Source organism: Taurulus bubalis (assembly GCF_910589615.1).
Source record: "Taurulus bubalis genome assembly, chromosome: 3".
NCBI classification, from domain to species: Eukaryota; Metazoa; Chordata; class Actinopteri; order Perciformes; family Cottidae; genus Taurulus; species Taurulus bubalis.
Window position 1 is genome coordinate 33,710,304 of NC_136591.1, and position 25,390 is coordinate 33,735,693.

At 42.9% G+C, this 25,390-nt stretch overlaps 1 protein-coding gene across 3 annotated transcripts; it reads left to right on the top strand.

Moving 5' to 3' along the window:
- Positions 1-369: 369 nt before the first annotated feature.
- cad (carbamoyl-phosphate synthetase 2, aspartate transcarbamylase, and dihydroorotase) lies at positions 370-24,154 on the top strand (the record flags this gene model as incomplete). Of its 3 annotated transcripts, none has more annotated exons than XM_079215532.1 (44): positions 370-460; positions 1,646-1,785; positions 1,926-2,055; positions 2,200-2,342; positions 2,589-2,730; positions 3,612-3,783; positions 5,321-5,506; positions 5,624-5,733; positions 6,219-6,361; positions 6,516-6,647; positions 7,048-7,281; positions 7,380-7,601; positions 8,099-8,287; positions 8,430-8,554; positions 8,905-9,038; positions 9,226-9,338; positions 10,105-10,269; positions 10,362-10,447; positions 11,125-11,371; positions 12,106-12,204; positions 12,382-12,606; positions 12,735-12,917; positions 13,019-13,237; positions 13,402-13,569; positions 13,690-13,872; positions 14,354-14,458; positions 14,784-15,029; positions 15,115-15,196; positions 15,854-16,020; positions 16,307-16,471; positions 16,879-17,010; positions 17,472-17,673; positions 17,762-17,952; positions 18,124-18,264; positions 19,048-19,146; positions 19,324-19,465; positions 19,608-19,798; positions 19,915-19,989; positions 20,207-20,419; positions 21,248-21,373; positions 21,477-21,632; positions 21,801-21,902; positions 22,129-22,223; positions 23,376-24,154. In XM_079215532.1, 44 exons carry the CDS (start codon positions 370-372, stop codon positions 23,473-23,475), a joined length of 6,711 nt encoding a protein of 2,236 aa, XP_079071658.1. In that variant the 3' UTR covers positions 23,476-24,154. The 3 variants fall into 3 exon arrangements, with proteins under 3 accessions (XP_079071658.1, XP_079071656.1, XP_079071657.1); XM_079215530.1 differs by having other exon boundaries at positions 19,048-19,137; positions 19,324-19,513; XM_079215531.1 differs by having other exon boundaries at positions 19,048-19,137.
- Positions 24,155-25,390: the final 1,236 nt, after the last annotated feature.

Genomic DNA, 25,390 nt, shown 5'->3' on the forward strand with positions numbered 1-25,390 from the left:
TTTCACGGCGGAAATGCAGTGCGTGCTACGTCAAACCTGCTGGTCTCAGAAGCAGGCCGACTTCCACACTGCTGGCGGCGCGTGTGGAACACTTTTTACCGACCGTCCCGTCCGACTAACCGGCAAATTATCTCACTAAACTCGCTTTTTTTTGCAAATTGTTCCCTCATTTTCAGCAAATTCAAGAATACGCCGACATACGCCTGCTTTGGCGCTCAAATTTGGTCTTAATCGGTAGTTTTTTTGGAGTCTCCTCTTGCCTCCTCGCGCGGCGTGAGTTTCACGTGGAGACCTGGTGGCTCATCACTACTAAAAACATCCAATCAATTTCCCGGTTACACTGGTTAGCATTAGCTCTCTGAGAGAAACATGTCAAAGATGGCAACCTTGATTCTAGAGGACGGGACCACGTTCAAAGGGCTCCTTTTTGGCGCAGATGTGTCAGTTTCGGGAGAAGTTGGTACGTCCTTTTTTAAGCTAATTTATAACTTCAGCGTATCAACGTTACTGCAGCTTCAGCTAGCTCATAGCCACCTGCGTTGATGCGCGCACATGCATAGCTGACTTCAGATCAGATGTTGGGTTCTGTGTTTGTGCCACGAGTCGAGGGCTGCTGGTCGGAGTGCAAAGCGCCAAACCCCCTTCCCAACGAGCTCCACATTACTTTCCCCGCTCCTAGGAACGTGTCGCCATAGCCAAACTCATTCAACATCTGCCTGTTGCACGTTGGGCTAGATACAGTTGTGAACTAGTCATGCACACGCGACTTGACATGTCCCCTTTTGTAAAATGTATTTACTCCCAGTCACAGTTTAAATGTCTGCGTCTTTGCGGCATCTCTACCGGTGGTTTAGTGTGTGTGTGTGTGTGTGTGTGTGTGTGTGTGTGTGTGTGTGTGTGTGTGTGTGTGTGTGTGTGTGTGTGTGTGTGATGATTCATAATGACTTACTAAAATAGTTAGATCGTGAATGTTGACAAAGGGCCGAACTATTGCATTATTGTGGATATACTATTTACATTTATATACTGGAATTTTAATTCCTGTCAATTTAGAAAATCTTTTCCCACAATACTTTCTTTTTACAAACTAAAGAAAGCAATGTTGAAGTCAAGCTTGATGTTGCCTTACACATAACATAATGATCCCAGTCACTTCCACACAGTGGGATTGGTGCATCCCTATTTATTAATGATCATAAACCTGAATCAATTCAATTCAGTTTATTTTATATAGCCCAACATCACAAATACAAGTTTGCCTCAGAGGGCTTTACAATCTGTACATATAACATCCCTGTCCCGGGACCTCCCATCGGATCAGGAAAAACTCCCCCAATAAAGATAGTAAAAACCCTTTCACAGGGAAAAAAGGGGAAGAAACCTGAGGGAGAGCAACAGAGGAGGATCCCTCTCCCCGGATGGACAGAAGCAATAGATGTCATGTGGCCAGAATGAATAACGTAACAGAGTTACAGCACATTCAAGACAATCAAGACTCTTCAGCAAACACATTAACATATGCCTTTTACTTCTGTTTGTTTTTAGGATTTACTCTAACACATTCTGGTGTCAGTGATTTATTAATCCATTTTGTGTTCCATATTTAAGCGCCACTCGGAACTAACCGCATGTTTTGTGTGTCCAGTGTTTCAGACGGGTATGGTGGGCTACCCCGAGGCTCTTACTGACCCGTCCTACCGCTGCCAGCTGCTGACCCTCACTTACCCTCTGGTGGGCAACTATGGCGTCCCGCAGGACGCAGAGGGAGAGTTTGGACTCAGCCAGGTGGGCAACAATAAGTCGCTCGGGTGTTGCATGGGAAGGAAAATGGGATCTAACTTTTTGTCTGTGATCATACTGTTGTTTTTCCTCATACCAAAGCCACATAGTGACATTTTTTCTTGTACTCGTGTTGGCTTGCTCAGTGGTTTGAGTCGTCAAAGATCCACGCTGCAGCTCTGATTATCGGAGAGCTGTCGGAGAGTCCCAGTCACTGGAGTTCAGTCAAGTCACTGGACCAGTGGCTCAAAGAGCAAGGGATCCCTGGAGTACAAGGTCAGGAAATCAACATCTAAATGGACTAATGCTATTAAATTAATGCATAATTAAATGCATGATGTGAGTGAAAACACTCGGAAATGATTTAAATATAAAAATAGAAGACCTCAACTACAAATCTGTCGTTTCCACGTTCTCCAGGCATCGACACTCGCCGTCTGACCAAAAAGATCCGAGAGAAGGGGACCATGTTGGGGAAGCTGGTTGTGGACGGGACTCCTGAGGACAGTATTCCCTTTGATAACCCAGACGAGAGGAACCTGGTTCAGGAAGTCTCCATGAAGGTAACAAACCCAGATGCTAAAAAACGTTTAACTTATCAAGAGCCTTATAGCTAAATACTAAATTTTCTGTTTCTGTCTTCATATTACCATCAAGTTCAAGAAAACGATCACACAGGCTTGACGCAAAGAAATCAAAAGGATTAATTAGATTGTTCTTGTCTTAACACATGCAAATAATACAGCAAACAGCCCTGGTCCTGATCCCAGACCTGTGTATCTGATTACTTCTCTTTTGTTCGCGTCCAGGAGCCCAGAGTATTCAACCCCAGTGGTAGTTTGCGAATCACAGTGGTGGACTGCGGCATCAAATACAACCAGATCCGCTGCCTGGCTCAGAGGGGCGCCTGTGTCACCGTCGTACCCTGGGACCACCCGCTGGACAGCACAGGTCAGTCGTTTGGACTTCAGTGCCACATGAATGGGTTCACAGGGGCATAAAACTCGACATTATGTTGCAAGATACCAGCATAATTATGGCAGGTTTTTACCAGAACTTTTGTAGAGCTTCTAACCAACATTTTTTAGAGATAAAGGAATTTATAGCTCCTTTTAGACACTGCAAAATTAAAATTGAGTTACGCTCGCATGTTGGCAATGGAAGTGGCGTATTTAAAATATTGACTAAGTACCACTGGACTGATCAAAAAGGATTGTGTTTATACATGCTACCTTTTCCACCAAATGCATGTATATATCTGGCTACTCGATATCCGACCACTTGGTAATCATTCTACCCACTCACTATTAGCACACTGACCTGGAGAGTCAGTTTATTTAGGTTTCATCTGTGATCTTTGGTATTTAAGGCCCATGCATAGCTTGACAATGAGCCTGGCAAAAGCCCCCCCCCATCCCCCCTGACCCCATCCCCCCTGACCCCCTCCAAAAGGTCCCCCTCCCCCAGCTCAGCAGGGGCCCATGCCTCACAACCACCCATCCCAGTACTGTTACACACCCGTGCACATCTTTTTCTCTATTAACATGACACTTGAATAATATACTTGTTTTAATGTACTGTTTGTTTACTATCTTGTATTGTTCATTTGTATATTGTCTATCATTGCACTCTGTTAACTGTTACGCATCAATCTTCTAGCAAAATGTCGTATCTGTGTAACATGCTTGGCAACAAATAGTTTCTAATTCTGGCAACGTATTGCCTAACGCCGTCAACACACGCACACCTCATCATTGTTTACAAACAGTGTGATGTAATCGTCCAACCCTCAGTGGTAACGCAGGTGTTATTTATTTATTTTTTCTTCCTAGATTTTGATGGTTTGTTCATCAGTAACGGACCCGGGGACCCCGAATTCTGTCAGACCACCATCAACAACGTGAGGAAGGTGGTCAGCGAGGAACAGCCTAAGCCGCTTTTCGGCATTTGCCTCGGACACCAGCTGCTCTCTTTAGTCATTGGAGCGAAGACCTTCAAGATGAAGTTAGTACCTCATATTCCTCAGTCTACTGCAGTTGTGCACCTCCTCAGTTTCATCAAACAAATTTCAAACAAGATTTTCAATTTTGGACCATTAACGCCACAATGTCTGTGTGGGGGAAAAACAGTTTCATTCTTATCTCCATTACAATTTTGCTTCGATTTATGAGTCAATCCGTTGATAAATGGATTGGTTCAATGAGCAATAAGCATCAAATTTGAGTTAATTTAGAGCATGCGACTGAAACGCACTCAATCCTGGAGCTCAGTCAGTCTCTTGCCAAGCTTATAGAAGATTTCTGGAGCAGGACAGAGACAGAAATGCGCCCTCAGTGACCTGAACCAGGGAACCTCATCAAAAACCTGTTTACACTATCTGCAGTTTTCTTTGGAGAGTTGTGATTTTAACTGCAGATTTTTGCTGTTCTCAGCAGTCTGGCCTCTCCTGACTGGTCTTGTTATGAGAAAAAGCTAAGCAGACAAGCCGGCCCGCTCCCCACTGTAGAACTCAACAGCAACATCTGTGAGACTCCCCCGACGGGCAGATTTATCAGGCTCGCTGCGAAGGTCACAGCGGGCAGCAGATTTTCCCATCGGCCCCCTGGAATGTTGTTGGCATCTCGAATGACAAGGGTATTGTGGGATAGCCGTGATATTGAGTTTATAGATGGTTCACAGGGCTTCCTTGTAAGAAGCAGGTAGCGTATATCTCTTCACCTGGACCTGAAAGTCCCAAGGCCCTGTTTTAAATGTACCAAAATGTACATTTAGGTCAGCTAAACGCATTGAAATGTGCTTTTTGTTGTTGCAGAAATGTACTTTATGCACGTCATCACCCAGTAAAATATCTTATCCTTGAAATTTAATATTTTGATGACTTTGATTTCTAGGACATGGCTTTTGAAAACAAAAGGTTTTAGTTCACTGGATTCAACCAGGAAACAACTTTCCTGGTTAAACGAGTGAACTCAAATCTTTTGTTTTAAAAAATGGTTTGATAGAATGACGAAATCGCATCTCCTACTTTTTTATTTTTGGGACATTTGAACTGTTGAAAGCAATATAACTCCCACCATGCTTTAGGATGGTGCCAAAATATTGGTTTGTGGTTTTCAAAAGGAAAACCAAACAAAAATTTATCATTTAACCAATATTTGCTTGATTGCATTTTAATTTAATTTGAGCTTTTTGATGGCTGGTATGTTGTTCTGAAAATAAGATTAACATTTGACTACTTAAATTAAAATGTGAAGCTTTTGTAGCCTCTGGAATGTCATACAATTACTGAATATCTGCATTAAAACCTAGAATAAAAAAACAAATACCGCTACTACCACAAATATAGTCATTTGAATCTCTTCAGGTTAAGGTCTTTTCCATATGCAACTAGTGGCGTCAATCGTATCCTTTGTATTAAAGGTGGACAACACCAACCAGATCAGACACTAGGCTGCATTATCTAACTAACATGTCCGTCTGCTCCTCAAAATGAAAATGAGTCCAACCCCACGGTTTGATTCGTATTCCTCTTGTCTCTTAGGTACGGTAACCGTGGCCACAACCAGCCGTGCATCCATAAGGGAACGGATCGATGCTTCATCACCAGTCAAAACCACGGCTTCGCCGTCGACCCCAGCACCCTGCCGAAAGACTGGGACGTCCTCTTCACCAACGCCAATGATCAGACCAATGAGGGCATCGTGCACAACACTAAACCCCTGTTCAGGTAACGGCCCAGTGACCTGATGGTGATGCGATAATGAATAGAAATGCCTCGTATGTGAATGAATAAACAATATGTATCAGCCTTCTGTGACGCTTTTTTATATTTTTCCCCCTTCAGTGTTCAGTTCCACCCAGAGCACATGGCCGGTCCCACTGACCTGGTCGGCCTGTTCGATGTCTTCCTCGACACCGTGAAAGACCACAAGGAGGGCAAGGCCACCACTTCTGGTAACAACAGTTTCAGTGTTTTTAAAGTACCTCGTAGAGACCTTTTTTAATTCTCTCACTTCTCCTTGTAAATCACATTATCTCTCAGGCCAAATGATGGGTTTTTCGTTGGCATCATTATGATCACCTATTAGTCGTGGTGTCACAATTACAATTTTAAATAGAAAAAAGTAAAAGATGACACAGGATAGCTTACCGATAGCTTCTTTCCGAGACGCCGTGGTTCACTGCGTGAGATGGAGGTGACGGAGAAACAATCCTCCTGCTCCCCTGGAGTCTCCGATGTGGCAACATATTTCATCGTTTAACAGAAAAACTTTAGGGCTATGCTACAGTATTGGGTTGTTACAGTGTTTAGTTATCGCGGTCAACTATTTTCTCCTTTACTGTGCGGAATTAAGTGCATTACAGTAATTCTATGAATTGGAGCAACAATATCCAAACGTTTGTGTGTGTGTGTGAGATTTATTTTTTATTTTTTTCAGTGAAGCAACGTCTCATGGACCACCTCACCTACCCGGGTAACCTGACTCCTGAGGAGGTTTTAAGACCCAGGAAGGTCCTCATCCTGGGCTCTGGCGGTCTATCCATCGGCCAGGCCGGGGAGTTCGACTACTCCGGTTCCCAGGTCTGTCAGGAATGCCTTCTGATGAGAGCTGTGCGAATATTCTGATGTTGTTGACGTAAAAGTGATGCTATTTTGGCATGCAGGGTCAATTTATGAGTTTATGAGGCTGGCAGGCTTATGATTCCATCTGATGTCGTTTTGTCTCGTTTTCCAGGCTATTAAAGCTCTCAAGGAAGAGAATATCCAGACTGTGTTGATCAACCCAAACATCGCCACTGTCCAGACCTCCAAGGGCCTGGCTGACAAAGTCTACTTCCTGCCCATCACGGCGGAGTATGTCACTCAGGTACGGATGAACTCATTTTTTTTAATGTTTTGCATTTTTTCAGATAAGTTCAATGCAAATCATATTTAGGTGAGCTAGCTTACGTGCTAATAACATTATGAAGGTTGCAATTTTGTATTGAGCTCCACACTAAGAGGACTGTTCCCTCCTGAGACACTGAATGTAACGGATCAACTCTTTTGACTGTAATTGACTTAATGTGGTAACTGAAGAGGGAATGTGTGGAAATAGCCCATGAAGAATATGATGTGTTGAAATCATTTTTGTAGTATTTTTGTAATAGTAGTCAGTACAACAATAAAGTTCTTAAATTACTTTTACTTTGATTCTAGATTTTCTGACAGCAATTGCTTCCATGTGGTATCAATGCTCCATTTCGTCCCATTTTCCCCGCTATCAGGTGATAAAGAATGAGCGTCCAGACGGCGTGCTGCTGACCTTCGGCGGTCAGACGGCTCTAAACTGCGGCGTGGAGCTCACCAAGCTGGGCGTCCTGGAGAAGTACAAAGTTCGGGTTTTGGGAACACCTGTGGCATCCATCGAGATGACCGAAGACCGGAAGATCTTTGTGGAGAAGATGGAAGAGATCAATGAACATGTTGCACCCAGTGAAGCAGCGCTGTCTGTTGAGCAGGTGAGGAGACGGTCTGTCCGTTCCTTCAAGACGCGCCTTACAGTTCTTACATCTCAATGCATCTCAATGCATCTTCTCAATTTATGTCTTTTTTAAAGGCAGTGGCAGCTGCAGAACGCCTCGGCTACCCGGTCCTGGTGCGCGCCGCTTTTGCTCTTGGTGGTCTGGGCTCGGGCTTTGCCAACAACAGAGAGGAACTCATCTCTCTGGTGACATCAGCCTTCGCCCACACTGTCCAGGTGCTCGTGGACAAATCCCTGAAAGGCTGGAAGGAGATCGAGTACGAGGTGGTCCGGGATGCCTATGACAACTGTATAACTGTGAGTACAGAAGAGACAAATTATGTTTTGGTAGAGGCTTTGTACAGTTGATGCCCAGGTTGCTAGCATTCGCAGGCACAGGTTTATCGCTAAATCAGATATATGACTTGGTTTTAGGGCCGTACCGACTAATTTGAAGCTTCATTTAGAACTTTGACCTTTTCATTTTAGATGCTTCGCAGTTATTTGTTTATATTCATTCTCTGTAAACCTTGTATTTCTGCACAGCTTCTAAAGATCAGGCTACACTAATATTATTAGGATTATTATTATATCTAGGACATCTTAAAGTCCCCAAATCCTACTTTCTTTTTTTATAAATTAAAGTAAGACATTTACAGGACCCTACGATAAAAGTAACAAAAAATACACCGTATTTAAAAGATACTGTAATAATTCTGACCTTTTAAATAGCAGTTTTGTACATTAATGTCACTATATTGCATTTTATGATACTTGTCAGTAAATTTGAGACTCCGTTCCCTCTTCTTGTTCAGGTGTGTAATATGGAGAATATTGACCCCCTGGGCATCCATACTGGAGAATCCATCGTGGTGGCGCCCAGTCAGACGCTTAACGACCACGAATACAACATGCTGAGGAACACGGCCATCAAAGTCATCCGGCACCTCGGCATCGTAGGAGAGTGCAACATCCAGTACGCTCTTAACCCAGAGTCTGAACAGGTACACATGCACACAACATTTAAAAAAGAAGTGTTCATACGTATACCAATACACACATGCTAGTTGGTCAGAAGTACAAACACACACACACACACACACACGAATATTCTATTATAACTTCTGTGTTATGATGTTTTTGCAGTACTACATCATCGAGGTGAATGCCCGTCTGTCACGAAGCTCGGCCCTGGCCAGTAAGGCGACGGGTTATCCTCTGGCTTATGTCGCGGCTAAACTGGGCCTGGGGATCCCACTGCCACAGCTCAAGTACGTGTCTAATATTCCAATACATCCGCAATATGTAATGACACAGCAATCCTCTCAGACTAGGGATGATGATTGAGCTCTGCATAAGTGTGTGTTGAAAGCAAAAACAAAATGGCGCTTTCCTGTGTAGAAATTTGTGTTTTATATTTGGCAGAAAATGTGTTTATTCTCAAATTCAGATATGGTGTTGACAGTGTAAAACATGGAAGGATAGCCCTGCTCTTAGCCTCTGTGAATGGGACGTTAACTCATTATTTACAGTTTTTGTAAATTTCTGGATTATATTTAAATCCCTCCATAACTTTTGGGAATTTTGTAATACAGCAATACTACATCTGTATTTTCTGTAGGAACTCTGTTACCAACTCAACAACAGCGAACTTTGAGCCTAGTTTGGACTACTGTGTGGTGAAGGTGCCTCGCTGGGATCTCAGCAAGTTCCTCAGGGTTTCCACCGAGATTGGCAGCTCCATGAAGAGTGTTGGTAAGAGAACAGGAATCTTGTTATCACTTTGAACACGTTTCTGCCTTGATGAATTGTACGCTTTGGGGCTGGAAAGAGGAAACTCAGTTTAACGAGATCTTAAGCTCAGCCTGCTGTTTGTGAAACCGCATGAGCACAGAACAACAGTGACGATGAGTAGATCTTCATCAGCACTTTGTCTCCACAGGTGAGGTGATGGCTATCGGCCGCAGCTTTGAAGAGGCCTTCCAGAAAGCTCTGAGGATGGTGGACGAGAACTGTGTTGGCTTTGACCACACCATCAAGCCTGTTTCTGAGAAGGTACAAAAACAGCAGTTTGTGCTTATATTTCCGTTGTGTTGTTGTGTTGTTGTGTTGCCGATGCCTATAGTTCTTACGTCATTCAACCCGGGGAGAGTTGCTCAGTGTCCATTATTCACATGCTATCGAATCGACCACTCAATCATCACTCACGTGTCACGACAGTAGTGGGGCAAGAAACATTGTTAGAGGGACCTTTTTTATGTAGATGGTGAATGTATTCAATTGAAGTGAATAAAACCTCACAGCGTGCCACATTGACCGAGAGAGCTGAGTCAGAGCCGTGCCAGCGGTGCCTACAGTTACCAGGATGCATTGCGCACTAGCTTCTGGCGCCCGTGGTCTCCGCCAGCCATATCCTCTTGCAGCTTCTATTGCCTCTATGTCTCCATGTCTCTCTGCTGCTTTTATTTGGGCATATGTACTCCGGTTAGAACAAATACGGCAGATGTCCATCACACCCTCTGCACTCAGATTTTGTGATGCCTTTTACGCTGTTGTCGCTAGTCTACAATACAAACGAAGAGAACAAGGACCTTTTTTGAGCAGCATCTGGAGAGAAATACAAGTGGAATTAGTCTTTAGTTCTTCTTAACACCAACTACATCACGATCATGTCAAATGACAGCGCTGGGTACAGAAAGAACAACTGATTTTGCAACGTTCTCTGCCACTATAGCAGCAACTGAGGTGTTTATTGCTTCAATCGACTGCCTTTACCATTTTCACTTAACCTGCACTCTAAAATGCCCGCTTTGCTCACCAGGAATTGCAGATTCCTACAGACAAGCGCATCTTTGTTTTGGCGTCGGCGTTCAGAGCCGGCTACACGGTGGACCATCTGTATGACCTCACCAAGATCGACCGCTGGTTCCTGCACAAGATGAAGAACATCGCCGACTACGAGCAGCTGCTGGAGACGTACCACCAGGTAAATTTGATGAGCGGTGACCGGTGTGGGGGAAAATATCACCCAGTTCCGTCTTCTCTTGATTCGTTTGTATTTATTGGTCTTCCTCCCAGGATGAGAGCGCCATGCCTCCAGAGGTGATGCGAAAGGCCAAGCAGCTGGGCTTCTCAGACAAACAGATCGCACAAGCTGTACAGAGGTGAGTGGGAAAGTCTAGACGGTGCTCAAGGTGCTCATTGTTCTTAGGCAAGTTGCTACAATCAGTCTGCACCACATTCATTTTGAGACCAGACTGAAAAAAGAAAAAAATCTCAGTTAAATATATTTTATATAGTTAAATATATTGAATTATTATTCTTATTTATGCCACAGTTCATGGTCTAGCTGTAATCTCTTCTTCAAGGTTCAAGTATTTATATTTGCCATTTGTGCATAGACCAACAGTCCAGACACATTGGAATTTTTTGTGCAGGGCTCTGAGTCAACAGTTTTGGAAATAAAAACACACTATAATCAGAAAGAGAAAAAAAAGAAAACACTATACTGTACATACGGTGGTATATGTACAAATGGTGGTAGTATGTACTAGAAAGGTATTAGATACAGTTTACAAAAAAGAAGGTTAAATAACAGTAATAAATAGGCTAGTCCTGAGTGCTGTTCCTGGATTGTGAAAAGAGCCAAAAGGGGAGAGTTATATATTGCACATTTTGAGAGGTGCAAGAAAGTTATGAGGGGTTATTGCACAGTTAGAATATTGCACTTTTATCAGAAGGTATATGACACATGATTTCACAGACAAAATATATCTATTTATTGTCCTTATTTCCTCTTGATCAACATATTCTGAATGTGTTTTTTCCCCCCGTCTTACAGCACAGAGCTTGTCGTAAGAAAGCTGCGTCACGATTGGTCCATCCTACCTGTAGTGAAGCAGATTGACACAGTGGCGGCCGAATGGCCGGCCTTCACAAACTACCTGTACCTGACCTACCACGGCACAGAGGACGATCTGGCCTTCAAAGATCAGCACGTCATGGTGATCGGCTCCGGCGTGTACCGCATCGGCAGCAGCGTGGAGTTTGACTGGTGTGCGGTCGGGTGCATCACAGAGCTCAGGAAGGTGAGTCACAGTTGAGTTGCACGTAAAAGAGTGAAATGGACGTGAGGGGTTGTTTTTTAGGCCTTCTAAAAAAAAATATGTAATCAATTTAAGATTACGCTATATTAAGAATCTTTTCACTGCTTTATCACAGACAGCACTTTCCGGCGGGAAACATCCAAACTATCCCTCTCAGACACACAGCTCTTTCCATCCAGAGATCTGGAAAGACAGACAGATGCAGCATAACAGAGACTCTTCTCTGACGTGGAGGAAGCTCTATAGCTCTCGGCACTGAAAATAATTGCTAGCTGATGACGTTGAAAACTGGAGCCCATATCTAGGGCAAATATTGCTATAAAAACTGTATAATTCACTTCTTCATTTACTCATAACTAGTAACATATAGACTGATATTTACACATCTAAACACATAACTCACATTATACTCTTTTCTTATAACACCAACATTATTAAAATAGCCCTAGTGGTTGCAGAGACCTTTTTTAGTTTGGGTATGCAATTTTCGAGCAGAGGCCTTTAAAATAGGTGGGTTTTCAAAAGGTTAATCAATCCTGTTTTAGGGATTTTAACCTGGTACGGTCACTTACTTATTTTAAATTGAACCGTTCAGCTTTACATTTTTTTACTTTATTTTCTGAAATTTTTTTATTCTTAACTATTTCATGTTGCTTGCAACCAATTAACATGAATGAATATTGTTTAATAACATTTGGTTGTCTCATTTATTGCAGATGGGCTATAAGACCATAATGGTGAACTACAACCCAGAGACGGTCAGTACAGACTATGACATGTGTGACCGCCTCTACTTTGATGAGATCTCCTTTGAGGTAAGATGTTCCCACTAAATGAAAAACTAATCCCAGAAATTCGTTTTTTAATTGTGATAGAACTATTTAAAGACACAATTTTATAAGTTACACTTCATATATTTAACCGTACTAAAAATACATTGTGCACATTATGAGTTATATACATGTTTAATAAGTGTCATGGACATATCTCAGGTGGTGATGGATATCTATGAGCGGGAAAACCCGGAGGGAGTGATCCTCTCCATGGGAGGCCAGCTGCCCAACAACATCGCCATGTCGCTGCACCGTCAGCAGTGCCGCATCTTGGGAACCTCACCCGAGTTCATCGACTGTGCCGAGAACAGGTTCAAGTTCTCCCGAATGCTGGACACCATCGGAATCAGCCAGCCGCTGTGGAAAGAGCTCTCCGACACTAAGGTACGACGGACCGGTTTGTGCTTGGAACGTGTTTTAATATCTTTACTTTGTATTGTTCGGGGTATTTTTCTGCATACCGTATACATAAAGTCTATTTCCCTGTCTTTTTTTTTTCTTCTTTTCTTCAGTCTGCTATAAAGTTTTGTGAGACCGTGGGTTATCCCTGCCTGGTCCGTCCTTCCTACGTTCTCAGCGGAGCGGCCATGAACGTCGCCTACGGTGACGGCGACCTCGAGAAATACCTGACCGACGCTGTAGCTGTGTCCAAGGAATACCCTGTCGTGATCTCCAAGTTCATACAGGAGGCCAAGGTTAGACCAGAAGAGATTAAATAGTAGTTGACGTTGAGCTCTCAGATTATCTGTGAGAAGTCAGTTCTTTAAGGGCTCTGTGTCATTTACGCAATTTTCAGGAGATAGACGTAGACGCGGTCGCCTGTGACGGGGTCGTGATGGCCATCGCGGTGTCTGAACACGTGGAGAACGCCGGCGTTCACTCTGGTGACGCCACGCTGGTGACGCCACCACAGGATCTCAATCAGAAGACGATGGAGAGGATCAAGATGATCGTCCACGCCATCGGCCAGGAGCTGCAGGTCACTGGACCGTTCAACTTGCAGCTGATCGCCAAGGTGAGAGTCCTTCCTGGAGGTTGCGCCACATCGACATGAACCAGACACAAAAACGTCTTTTTGGTTTGTGCAGAGTTGATGACGAGCCTCGTTTATCATGATGTAGCAGACACTCATTTAGTAGGAAAACAACAATGATCTCATGCTGGACTTTTCCCCCCCAGGATGACCAACTGAAGGTGATCGAGTGCAACGTCCGAGTCTCCCGCTCCTTCCCCTTCGTATCAAAGACACTGGGCGTGGACCTTGTTGCCCTGGCAACACAGGCAATTGTGGGGGAGGACGTGGAGCCTTTGGGCCTCATGAGAGGGAAAGGGATCGTAGGAGTGAAGGTAACTAAGTCACTTGTTGTGGCTGCAGATCACCTTCTATGTTTTTACCCGTCAACTGTCATTTCCCCTTTGCTGCGTGTCATCTCTTTCCTCCTCACCATGCGTCACATTATCCTCCAGGTTCCCCAGTTTTCGTTCTCTCGCCTGGCCGGAGCCGACGTGGTGCTCGGGGTGGAGATGACCAGCACCGGAGAGGTGGCCTGTTTTGGGGAGAACTGGTACGAGGCTTACCTCAAAGCCATGCTCTCCACGGGCTTCAAGATCCCCAAAAAGAACATCCTGCTCTCCATCGGCAGCTATAAGGTACTAGCATCGATGTGCATGTTGTGTTCATCTGAGCCATCTGGCAGTTGACATTATGCACCTTAGTAGAAGAAAATATAAACAGTCTTGAATTGCAATTAACAGTGCTTAAGGCCATGTCGCCACCGAGAGATCAATTGTAACCCTTTGTTTTCTATCATGATTGTATTTGCTTGATTAAAAAGACTTTGTCTTGTGAAATCTGAAAAAGAACAATTTGTACTCAAATAAACCAAGAAATGGTCAAAACTAAAGAACTGAGGCAGAGTCCACATGTAAACATTTTTTTTTATAAACGTTTTTTTTCTTCCGCTCTTTTTAGAAAAACAAAAATCCTGTCAACACCAGCTTTGTTAAAATACTCTCTAAAACCCAATTTAGAGACTGTTGAGGCTTACAAAGTGACGAGACTGTATTCAGTTAAAGTCGAATGACCAGTTGACTTTTCCGTCAGTGTTTACTATGTTTTGTGTGCTTACAGAACAAGAGTGAGCTGCTGCCCACCGTGCAGGCGCTGGAGTCTATGGGTTATGACCTCTACGCCAGTCTGGGTACTGCAGACTTCTACACAGAACACGGAGTCAAGGTAACTGAACTGGGCTGTTTCATATTTTGATTGATTGCATTACTTAACTGCAGAAAGATATACTATTCAGTCAAGGAATCAAGATTCATTGGATCAACAGATGTATAATAATTGTATACTAAAATAACTTTATTCTAATAATTGTAATTGTCTGTAACTGAGAGTTGAAAGTCAAACAAAATGCATCCTACTAGTGGTACAAAAATAAATAATATATTTATTTAAAGCAAAGGCCGTCCTCTACCCGATGTGTGAATATTCTAATGTTACCGATAAGTTAAGCAATTCTATCCTGCCCAAATGAAATGAATCCTTTTGGTTTCAGGTGAAAGCAGTGGACTGGCCTTTTGAGGAGGACGCCACCGAGTGTCCCAACAAAGAGAAGCAGCGCAGCATCATGGACTACTTGGAGGAGAACCACTTCGATCTGGTCATCAATCTCTCCATGAGGAACAGTGGCGGCCGCAGGCTCTCCTCCTTTGTCAGCAAGGGCTACAGGACGAGGCGCATGGCCATCGACTACTCTGTCCCGCTCATCATCGACATCAAGTGCACCAAGCTCTTTGTCCAGGTCCGATATATTGTTGTTGGTATTCTTTTAAGAGCGATATTAAGCTTTTCGTTGGACGTTAACATGAGCGTTGATGTGTTTTCAGGCTCTTCATCAGGTCGGTCCGTCTCCACCTGTGAAAACGCACATCGACAGCATGACATCCCAGACGCTGGTCCGTCTGCCTGGTGAGTCCCAGCGAGACGATTTGATTTGATTAATTTGTGTTGCTCTATTCTGACTACCTTGGTGCTTTGAGAAGGAACACAATAACACATTTTTCTTTTTTAATTGTCTTCCAGAAAACCATTACAAAAAAAGATAACCCTTCACATAACGGTCTTTTAAAATGATGATGAATAATGAGCTTATGTTAATATTGTTTTGAACAATAAACAGTAACCTGGTAGTAACACCAGGAGATAAACAAATGTTCATATTTTATAAGTAAAAATTCATTGAAAAGAAACTGTTGATTGACATTTAATTATTTGCTCCAGTTTGTATCTTAAGTTTCTTCTTCTTCTTCTTCTTCTTCTTCTTCTTCTTCTTCTTCTTCTTCTTATCATTATTATAATCACTTTGTGTGTTTATTCGCACTTTAATATCCTGGATGGGTCTAATTTCTGTTTTGTGCATTTAAACATCATTTCCTGGTTCCAGAAACCTTGATTCTGTTGGAATGATGTATCCAGTAATATAAATAACCAGGTTACCCCTAATATGATCAAAACCAGTATAATATTCATGAATAGAATATTTTGGGCACATGCCATTGTACATAGTCTTTGTTAAGAAATATATGTTTTTAAAGTTAAAATCTTTCATTTGTGATTGATTCTTAGGTCTGATCGACGTGCATGTTCACCTGCGGGAGCCTGGCGCCACACACAAGGAGGACTTCTCCTCCGGGACAGCAGCTGCTCTGGCAGGAGGAGTCACCATGGTGTGTGCGATGCCCAATACTTCCCCCGCCATCACTGACGCCAGCACCCTGGCCCTGTTTCAGAAGGTACGCCAAGCTTCGCTCTCTCGTTTTGTCTCCGCCAGTTAAGTCATGACTCATTCGTCCGGTCCAAACTGTGAGAGGATGAGTGGAGTCGGGTGTCGACACTCTGGTCGCAGCGGGTCAGTGCAGACATCTGATCGGGGCCCGTTGAATGTTTAATGCAATGTCAGAGATTTCTTGGCGTTCGTGAAAATGAGAGGCCGTCTCTGATGTATTCTCCAAGTATTTAATCGGCGTGAACGGCCATAGAAATGAGATAAATAAATCCTGTGTAACATTATATCATCAGCTGGCCAAAGCGGGCTGCAGGTGTGACTACGCCCTGTATTTGGGCGCCGCCTCAGACAACGCCGCCGTCCTGCCGACCATCGCTAGCCAGGCTGTCGCCCTGAAGATGTACCTGAACGACACATACTCCACCCTCAAGATGGACAACGTATCTCTCTGGATGGAGGTAGGTCTAAGCCAACTACCTCAACATGAATATACCTTTATTTTTAAACTCTTTATTCCTTTAACAAACTATTGTAGTTGAACCACTTTTTATCCAAATGTGTCTTAAACTGGTTTTCTGTTATTGTTTTATAGTGGGATTAAAACTGTAAGGAAGGGAAATAAGTGACAAGATTTTAGCTTGCCTTGTTATATTTTAGTATATATGTTTTGTTTTATTGTTCACCCAAAGATGTATCATGGGAAGGTTCACCTTTTAGTATTTTTCAGTTCTGTTTGTTCTGTTGAAATGAAGTAATTTGCCACTGCGGCAAAGATTTTCCAATGTTTTTAATTTATTAGACATTTAAATTTGACTCCCATTAAACCCCGTTACACACTAAACCATGTGTCTGGTTCTGTATGAAGCACTTTGAGAAGTGGCCCAAGCAGATGCCCATCGTTGCTCACGCTGAGAAGCAGACGGTGGCCGCCATCCTCATGGTGGCCCAGCTCTACCAGCGGCCGGTCCACATCTGCCACGTGGCCTCCAAGGAAGAGGTAAAATACTGTTTTCCTTTTTATTATGTATCCGATTTTTCATTTCGATACAAAATGTCAAGAATATGGTTGAACTTTAAGTCGTAGTTGAATATGAATCAAACTCCTAGCGTTGGTGCATTTACCAAAATTGAAGCTTTATTCTTGAAGAGCACAATTTAAAAGATGTTGTTTTTGTTCTCTATGCCTGGCCCTAATAATCTTCCGTAGGATATGTAGCTGCTACGTTACCATTGTCTTAACATTTATGTGCCAAGCATACACACTAACAATAAGACAATCAACGCTTTATGCACATAGTCAGTTATATAAACTTGACTATATGATTCGTTCTATACCTTTTTTAAGGATGTACATTTTAGGTTCTTGGTAGCCGTTAACACCTATAATATGACATTTTTCTGCTCCACAGCCCCGATGTCCTCATGACGTATTATTAAGCTCCTCTTCCTCTTTTTCAGATCCTGATCATCAGAGCAGCGAAGCAGAGGGGCATCCAGGTCACATGCGAGGTGGCCCCTCATCACCTCTTCCTTTGCGAGGAAAACGTGGTGGAGATTGGCGGCGGACGGGCGCAGGTTCGGCCCATGCTGGGAACACGCGAGGACATGGAGGCTCTCTGGGAACACATGGACATCATCGACTGCTTTGCCACGGACCACGGTCAGTGACAGCACAGCAGTATTATTCATTATTTACACCTGAGGAGGAGAGCTAACGTTTTCCTCGTGAACATGATTTGTGTCGTCAGCTCCCCACTCGGTTGAGGAGAAGAGCGGGGATAGTCCTCCTCCGGGTTACCCCGGCCTGGAGACGATGCTGCCGCTGCTGCTGACCGCCGTCAGCGACGGCCGTCTTACTCTGGATGACATCATCAGGCGTCTTCATGACAATCCACGCAGGATCTTCAACCTCCCTGTACAGGACAACACCTATGTGGAGGTACGCACACATTGAGAGAGCTTTTTCTTGTGTGGTTTTATGATTCTTGTGTTTTGCTCTGTATTGGAGACAAAAACGGACACAGGAATCTATGCTTCATCCGTAATCTGGCAAATCATGCTAACACTTGTATTTTGTTAATTACTTTAATCACTTGTCTGGGCCTCTCAGGTGGACTTGGAGCAGGAGTGGGTTATTCCTCAGGCCATGCAGTTCACTAAGTCGAAGTGGACGCCTTTCCAGGGTCTGAAGGTGAAGGGTAAAGTCCGCCGCGTGGTTCTTCGAGGAGAGGTGGCCTACATTGACGGCCAGGTCAGCGCGCACAAACACACACACACACACACGCACGCTATTTTGTTGTCGGCTTATTGTGTTCACAAGCCAAAAGGGCTGTATTAAACTCTAAGCTTATAATTGTGAATGTTCATCATTTGAGTGTATATTTTTACGGTTTGCTACATTTGTGTCTGAAGATAAGAATTATACAAACTTCAAATGCAAAGCTTTGAACTGCATACGGTTAAGTGCTTTTCTTTCTTCTGGATTTGGGACTTTTGGTCTTTGTGGCTCATTACAGAGCCCGTGTTTACTGGAGTTCAGCGTATGTTGTGTACACAGAAGTTGGGAAATTGGAAAATATTGATAATAGGTGCAGAATGACTTATGTAATCATATTTGTCCGTGTAACCTACCTTGATCAAGGTTAAGGGCACACATGTAATGAAACCAAGGAATTTGCATGTTTATACAATCAATTAGAACAAATGCAAAACAAAGATGTATAACAGTCAAAGAATGTATTTATCGAATCATTTTGACAAATATAAAACTGAGGTACTAGCACTAGTATGAATTAGTATTTTTTGGGGGGTAAATGTAATATACATTTTATTTTTCTCGTATTTTCAGTGTACAGATTGAGAATTGTACAAAATAGTAAATGTAAGAAGGTAGGTGTAATGAGCTGATTCTTCAGATGAAATTAAATAAACTTTCACGTAATTTATGTAACATTTTTGTATTTTCTTGTCATTTGATTGGCTGGTAGGTCTCGATGTTTTTAAAGCCGCCGTTCTTCCTCTCCCTCCCTGTCAGGTGTTGGTGCCTCCGGGTTATGGTGAAGACGTGAAGGCGTGGCCCGCTGCTTTGATTCAACCCTCTGAACCTGTCAAAGAAAGTCCGAGGGTATTTAAAGTGGATTAAATAATAATACATAAAAGAAGATGATAGTTATACAGACTGAAGAATCCAAAGTAATAGGTGTATGCTAACCATGAGCACGTCGTGATATATCTCTTCATCACCGCCACTGCTTCACAGGTGGATACTGTCTGAATTTATTCAAAGTTTGTGTATTTACTGTGGTTTTAGACTCCAGAGCATTCGCGTCCTACTCCTCCCCGGGAGGTTCTGGTCCGAACCCGAGCACCCAGCCCCCGCCGATTGGTAGGCGAGAGCCGCTACCTGCTGCCTCCTCGCACCCACCGCTCCTCCGATCCTGGATTTATCCCAGGTACTACAACTCCCACAATGCCGGGTGAACAAGCAGTAAAAACAAAGCGTGTGGTTGAAAAATATTAGCCTTCTATGCACTGCATTTTACTTTCCTCATGTATTTAACTGATCGGTGCATCGTGTCCCCGCTCTCTCTGCAGAGATGATGATGCTACCAGCCGCCGCCGGAGACGGTTACAGCCACCCTCCTCCTCTGTCCAGGCTGCTGTCCCCTCAGTCGGGACCAGGACAGCTACCTGCTGGACAGGTGTCCCACTTCCAGACCTCTCCTCTGCTGCACCCGCTGGTGGGCCAGCACATCCTGTCTGTCAGACAGTTCAGCAAAGAGCAGGTACACCACACACACACACTCAAAATACATTATATAACTTTTGAGACTCGTGCAACTTTTTTTTTTTAATGCCTTTATTTCGTTTTCACAATTTGCGTACATTTTGTTTGTTTCAGATCTCGCACCTTTTTAATGTTGCCCACACTTTGCGTATGATGGTTCAGAAGGAACGGAGCCTGGACCTCCTGAAGGTAGGTCCTCTTCACAATGGTGTTCATCTCCATTGCTCATAACGAACAACAAATGAGCGAGTAATGCACATTAATACCAATGTCATCTGCGTTTCTTGATAAATGTGTCAAGGCAGTTCATTCCTGTTCAGCCCTGTTTTTGACCTCGGGACCTTTCAGAGAGTTTGTCGATCTCAAGCCCGGCACCAAATCTAGCTCCTCTCTCCTTACTGTCCAGGGTAAAGTGATGGCGTCCATGTTCTACGAGGTCAGCACTCGCACCAGTAGCTCCTTCGCCGCGGCCATGCAGCGGCTCGGCGGCTCGGTCGTCCACTTCAGCGAATCCACCTCGTCGACACAAAAGGGAGAATCTCTGGCCGACTCTGTGCAGACCATGAGCTGCTACGCCGACGTCCTGGTGCTCCGACACCCAACGCCTGGAGCCGTGGAGGTGGGTTTCAGCATAAAGTACCATTTAACGTGGCTTTGCCACTTTCTGCTGTGTCTAGAACAAGTAATATGACTTTAAGTGCTCGATATTTCAAAATGTTTGAATGTATAGTTCGTTCTGATGGGGAGGGAAACAATACAACTCATGTACGACTACCAGCCCATTTTTACGTAAATTAGTTCTCTGTAACAAAATAAATAAAATGCTTAGATCGTTCTTCTGCTCGTTAGTTTCATGACCATCTTTAAGATCCTATTTGTATACGTATTCATGAACGCTCATCTGGTTCTATCATTGATGGGTCTACGAGATATGAACCCTGGTAGATCCACAGACTGAACCAAAAACTCCCTCTGGATCCGAAGACGGCAAAAATACCTTTTATGTGAAATGTTGCATTTTGTGAAATTTTTAAAACCACTTTGTTCAGAATTTGTAAAAACCTTTGGTCCCATTGTGGTAGTTTAAAACATTTCTATACATTTATATAATATAAGAAAGATTTTCTTATTACAGTATATGTGTATGTGTTCAGATTGTTTTAAACCGGTGTCACGGGTTTAAAAAAATAAACTGTTAGCAAGGCATCAACCACTGTTATTTGTTTTAATTATAAAATGTTTTTATTTATGAAGACATTTACTGGGTGGAACATGTTGCAGTACCCAACTTATCAGTGCTCTCTGGTGGACAAACTACGCAATGATACATATCATTTGCATTTCTGTACTGCGTTTATAAATACTTTATACGTACTATTATATTATGTTTTCTATCCTCGCATACTTCCAATTATATGTTCATTGCTGTGACTTTCTGTGACTCCAGAGTGCGGCTCGTCATTGCCGTAAGCCTGTGATCAATGCTGGAGACGGCGTCGGGGAGCATCCAACCCAGGCGCTGCTGGACGTCTTCACCATCCGAGAGGAGCTGGGGACGGTCAACGGCATGACGGTGAGGAGTTGGCTGACAATTTTTCAACTTTTAGTTTTTAGTTTACAACCACTTTGAACCCATATTTTTATATCGGTTTCTTAAATCTGTCATTTCCTATCAGATAACTATGGTCGGGGATCTGAAACACGGCCGCACGGTTCATTCCCTCGCCAAGCTGCTGACCCAGTACCGCATCACCCTGCGCTACGTGGCTCCCAAGGACCTCCACATGCCGGCAGAGATCATCAGCTACGTGGCCTCAAAGGGCATCAGACAGGTGGGGACTCGGCTGTGAAACCGTATTACAAGCCACTTTTTAGACGCTATAATCTGATAGATTATTTTCGACAAATCATTTCTCAAAGTTTCTTAATCTGTATGCTTTTTTTTAGATTGTCAAACTCAGATAATAACTCAAAGATGTTGTATTTTCTCCTGTTTGCAGGAGGAGTTTGAAAGTATCGAGGAAGCTCTGCCAGAGACCGACGTCCTCTACATGACGAGGATCCAGAAGGAGAGGTTCGCATCCGAGGAGGAGTACAAGAATGTAAGTCAACTTGTGTTTCATTTCATCAACTGCTTGTACTTTTTCTCTTCAGATTAAGGTAGAAAGAAATGTCTTCAAAATGTCATACAATAAAACCTCTTTTTTGAATTGGTCAATTATAAATATATTTGTTTTGATGGGCCAAAACGTTGTTATAAGTCAGAGCAGGAGACTTCTCACGCTTTCACCGAGTCATCTTATGTGTCTGTGTCTTTTTGTTTCTCAGTGTTTTGGCCAGTTCATCCTCACGCCTCACATCATGACTGTAGCCAAGAAGAAGATGGTGGTGATGCATCCGCTGCCAAGAGTCAATGAAATCAGGTAAGACCCAATCGGAACCGTGAGGCCTTCTCGTACAATTACCTGAAACCTCCTGGTCCGTCGCAAGAAATGGGAACATTTTCTACATTCATTGTTTTAAGATATGTTTGGGAACATTTTCAACTTTATTTTAGGACAATATTGAGGTAGATAGTCACCACGATGTCCTTTTTGTAGCTGTTCTGGAGCTTTCGATCGCATATCAATCTTCCTCAGCAGATAGCATTCATCCAGTTTTCTGGGCACTTGAAGGGCCTCGTCCATGTTGGCTTAAAAGTTGAGACTGAATGCTCATGAAACAATCTCACCACAGGGTCCATTTAGTTGTGTCAACTTAGATTCAGAGCTGCAGGGTTTCTTACTCTTGTAAAAGGATTAATATTCACCCTGAAACCGGAGAAACGTGGCTGCAACTAATCATTTTCATTACAGCGGTTCATTTCTCGATCATTTGTTTTGTCTATATAATGTCTGAAAATGATAAAACATGCCCGCCAGAAGCTCTCGGAGCATGGTGACGTCTTCAAATTGTTTGTTTGTCTGACCACCATCAAAGGCTTTCCGTTTACTAAGATATAAAACAGAGGAAAGCAAAGTATTTAGACATTTGAGAAGCTGGCACTCTGGGATTTCTCATCTCCTAACTTCACCTTTTTAGTTTTCTTTGGCGGCATCTATGGCAATAAGCAGTAGTTGCAGGTGTTTTTATTTTTTTTGGGATACCACTTCATAATACTGCAAACTCAAGGACTTTAATGAGCAGGCCATATGCTCAAACGCTGTCTGGTTACATAACTCGGCAACAGACGGAGACTTAACAGACGTTTATTTTAATTACGTTTTTTTTACTTCAAATAATTTGTTCTCAAATAGAGGCGGATACATTTTCTGTCAATCTGTTTATCGATTAATCCATGCAGCTGAAGTCGTTTGACGAAGGGCTTCCTGGGAGATTGGGAATATGATTTCCATCTGATAAAGTGATATTTAATCTGATTTGATTTGTTCTTTGAAAGCAACTGATCTCAGGCAAAATCCATTTGAAATGCACTTTAATGATTATTGACTGCTACTGCAGTAGTGTAGTAGATAGTGCAGTACTTGAGTCTTGCTGAAACTTATCCGTGTCTCCTTTTTGTGCTTTTCTCTCAGTGTGGAGGTGGACACAGACCCAAGGGCAGCGTATTTCCGTCAAGCAGAGAACGGCATGTACATCCGAATGGCCCTGCTGGCCACTTTACTGGGCAGATAAATCCACTATTTGTGCCTACCGTTTTTTAGAGTGATACGTTTTAGACACGATACCAGCATTGTCTCTACTGAAATCTGTGCATTTATTTTTTCCTGTCTCTGAAAGGGCGCTGGTTGAATGAAATACGGCAATAAGAATTGAACTTAGTTTTTAAGTTTCTGAACTTTTTCAATTTTCCAAAAAACTGCTTCTTCACTAGAAATACTCAACGCTGTATTTGGAATAGGGTGAATTTCTTTTGTTTGTTTGTGATGGCGAACAGACCATCAGTATTTGTGAGCCAAAGTGATCTTAAGGAGAAGACTCCTTGGAGGAAAGACCTTTAAATCATAATGTCGATGGTAGTATGATGTGTGGTATTGATTAATTAAATGTGTTGGTAGCTGGGTAAAATGTTGCCAACTGTAGGTAAATTTAAAGGGACCAGTTACAATATTAAAAGGGAGGGAACGGTGTAAGGGATTGCTCTGTTTGGACTAATTATGCAGCTGGTTAAGTTACTATCTACCAAAACGTGTAGCATTAACTGAAAATAGATACACACAAGTATTCTCTCCAAACTTGGTCTTTGGTGGTTTTGAAGGGATTTCTTGCACTGCTGCAGTTCATGAGTAATATTTTATCCTCTGTGAACATTGGCATTGACGTGTGGATGAATTACTTTGTATTATGTGGAGAAATAAATGGTAATAAACAATTTTCTCTTTTGCATTTTATGTTGTCATTAATATCACATGAAGCAGCAGAACATTACATGTGGCACAAAGCTGGCATAAATGTAATAACGGCAATGACTCTTGTTGTTTTGTTTTTAGTGGCAGGTTTTAAGTCCTGGTTGTACAGGTGGAACGCAAAAAACGAGTTGTGTAACGTTACCTTTCTCCTGTAGTAAGTTTATTATTTACATCATGGTCTTTGAGTTTAAGGCTATTTAATCAAAAACAGAATTAATAAAAACGATGTTGATGGAGCCCCAAGCAGCATTGCCTCCGCAAAGCTGTTGACCGTTGGACCTTTTTTGCATAAATGTAATGCAAAATATTGCATACTGCGTAATACAAACGCAATAAAACACTTTGAATGCTAATGTGCAGAGATGTAAAGGATGGGAGAGAAATGGTCGAAGCAAGAGGTGATTTAAAAGTGGCTAAATGCTGCATTCAAGAACTATTGTAAAATGAATTCAATCTAATTCACAATTGTGCGTCTATGACTCAGCTATGGATATCGAAACAATAGCTCAAATGAATCGAATCTGCATCCTGTAAAATTCTAGAGCTGCTGACATGTTTATGAATACGCCCCTTGATTCCCTGCTCTTTCATTTTATTGTCTGACACCCTATGAAAATGATGTGTTTCTTTTTTCATTATTTGATCTTGATTGTGCAGAGGCTAATTTCCGCTTGAAAGTGCTGAAATATGCAGCTTTTGGTTAACAATTCATGTGAAGCAGTTACTACAACATCCTCGATCTATTTGTATTATTCGGCTGCAGCATATCGGCGCGGAGATCGTTAATTGGAGTAATAAGTAATCTGATTTCATCATTAGCTTTTCAATGCTGGAAAAGTGGATTTTGTAGGAAACCATTGAAAGCATCACCCCCTTCCCTGGAACGAGGAATCAGCCAATCACAGCGCAGCTGCCCGCGTGAGAAAAGAACCATACAACGAAGAGGCGACCCGGCGGCCACAGCGGCGTATCACTCCTCTGCACCGGGCTTTAGCCTTCGCGAGAGAGCTGAGACATCACACCGGATGCCTCTATGGTTCAGTTAGCCGTACAGCGAGATACAGTGTTCAGTTTGCACAAGGTAAGACGTGCCGGCAGTACTTAACCAGCTAGCATGAGGTTAGCTAACCGCGGGTAGCTGTCATGCTCACGTAGGCCGAACTCTATTCAAAAATCTGCCA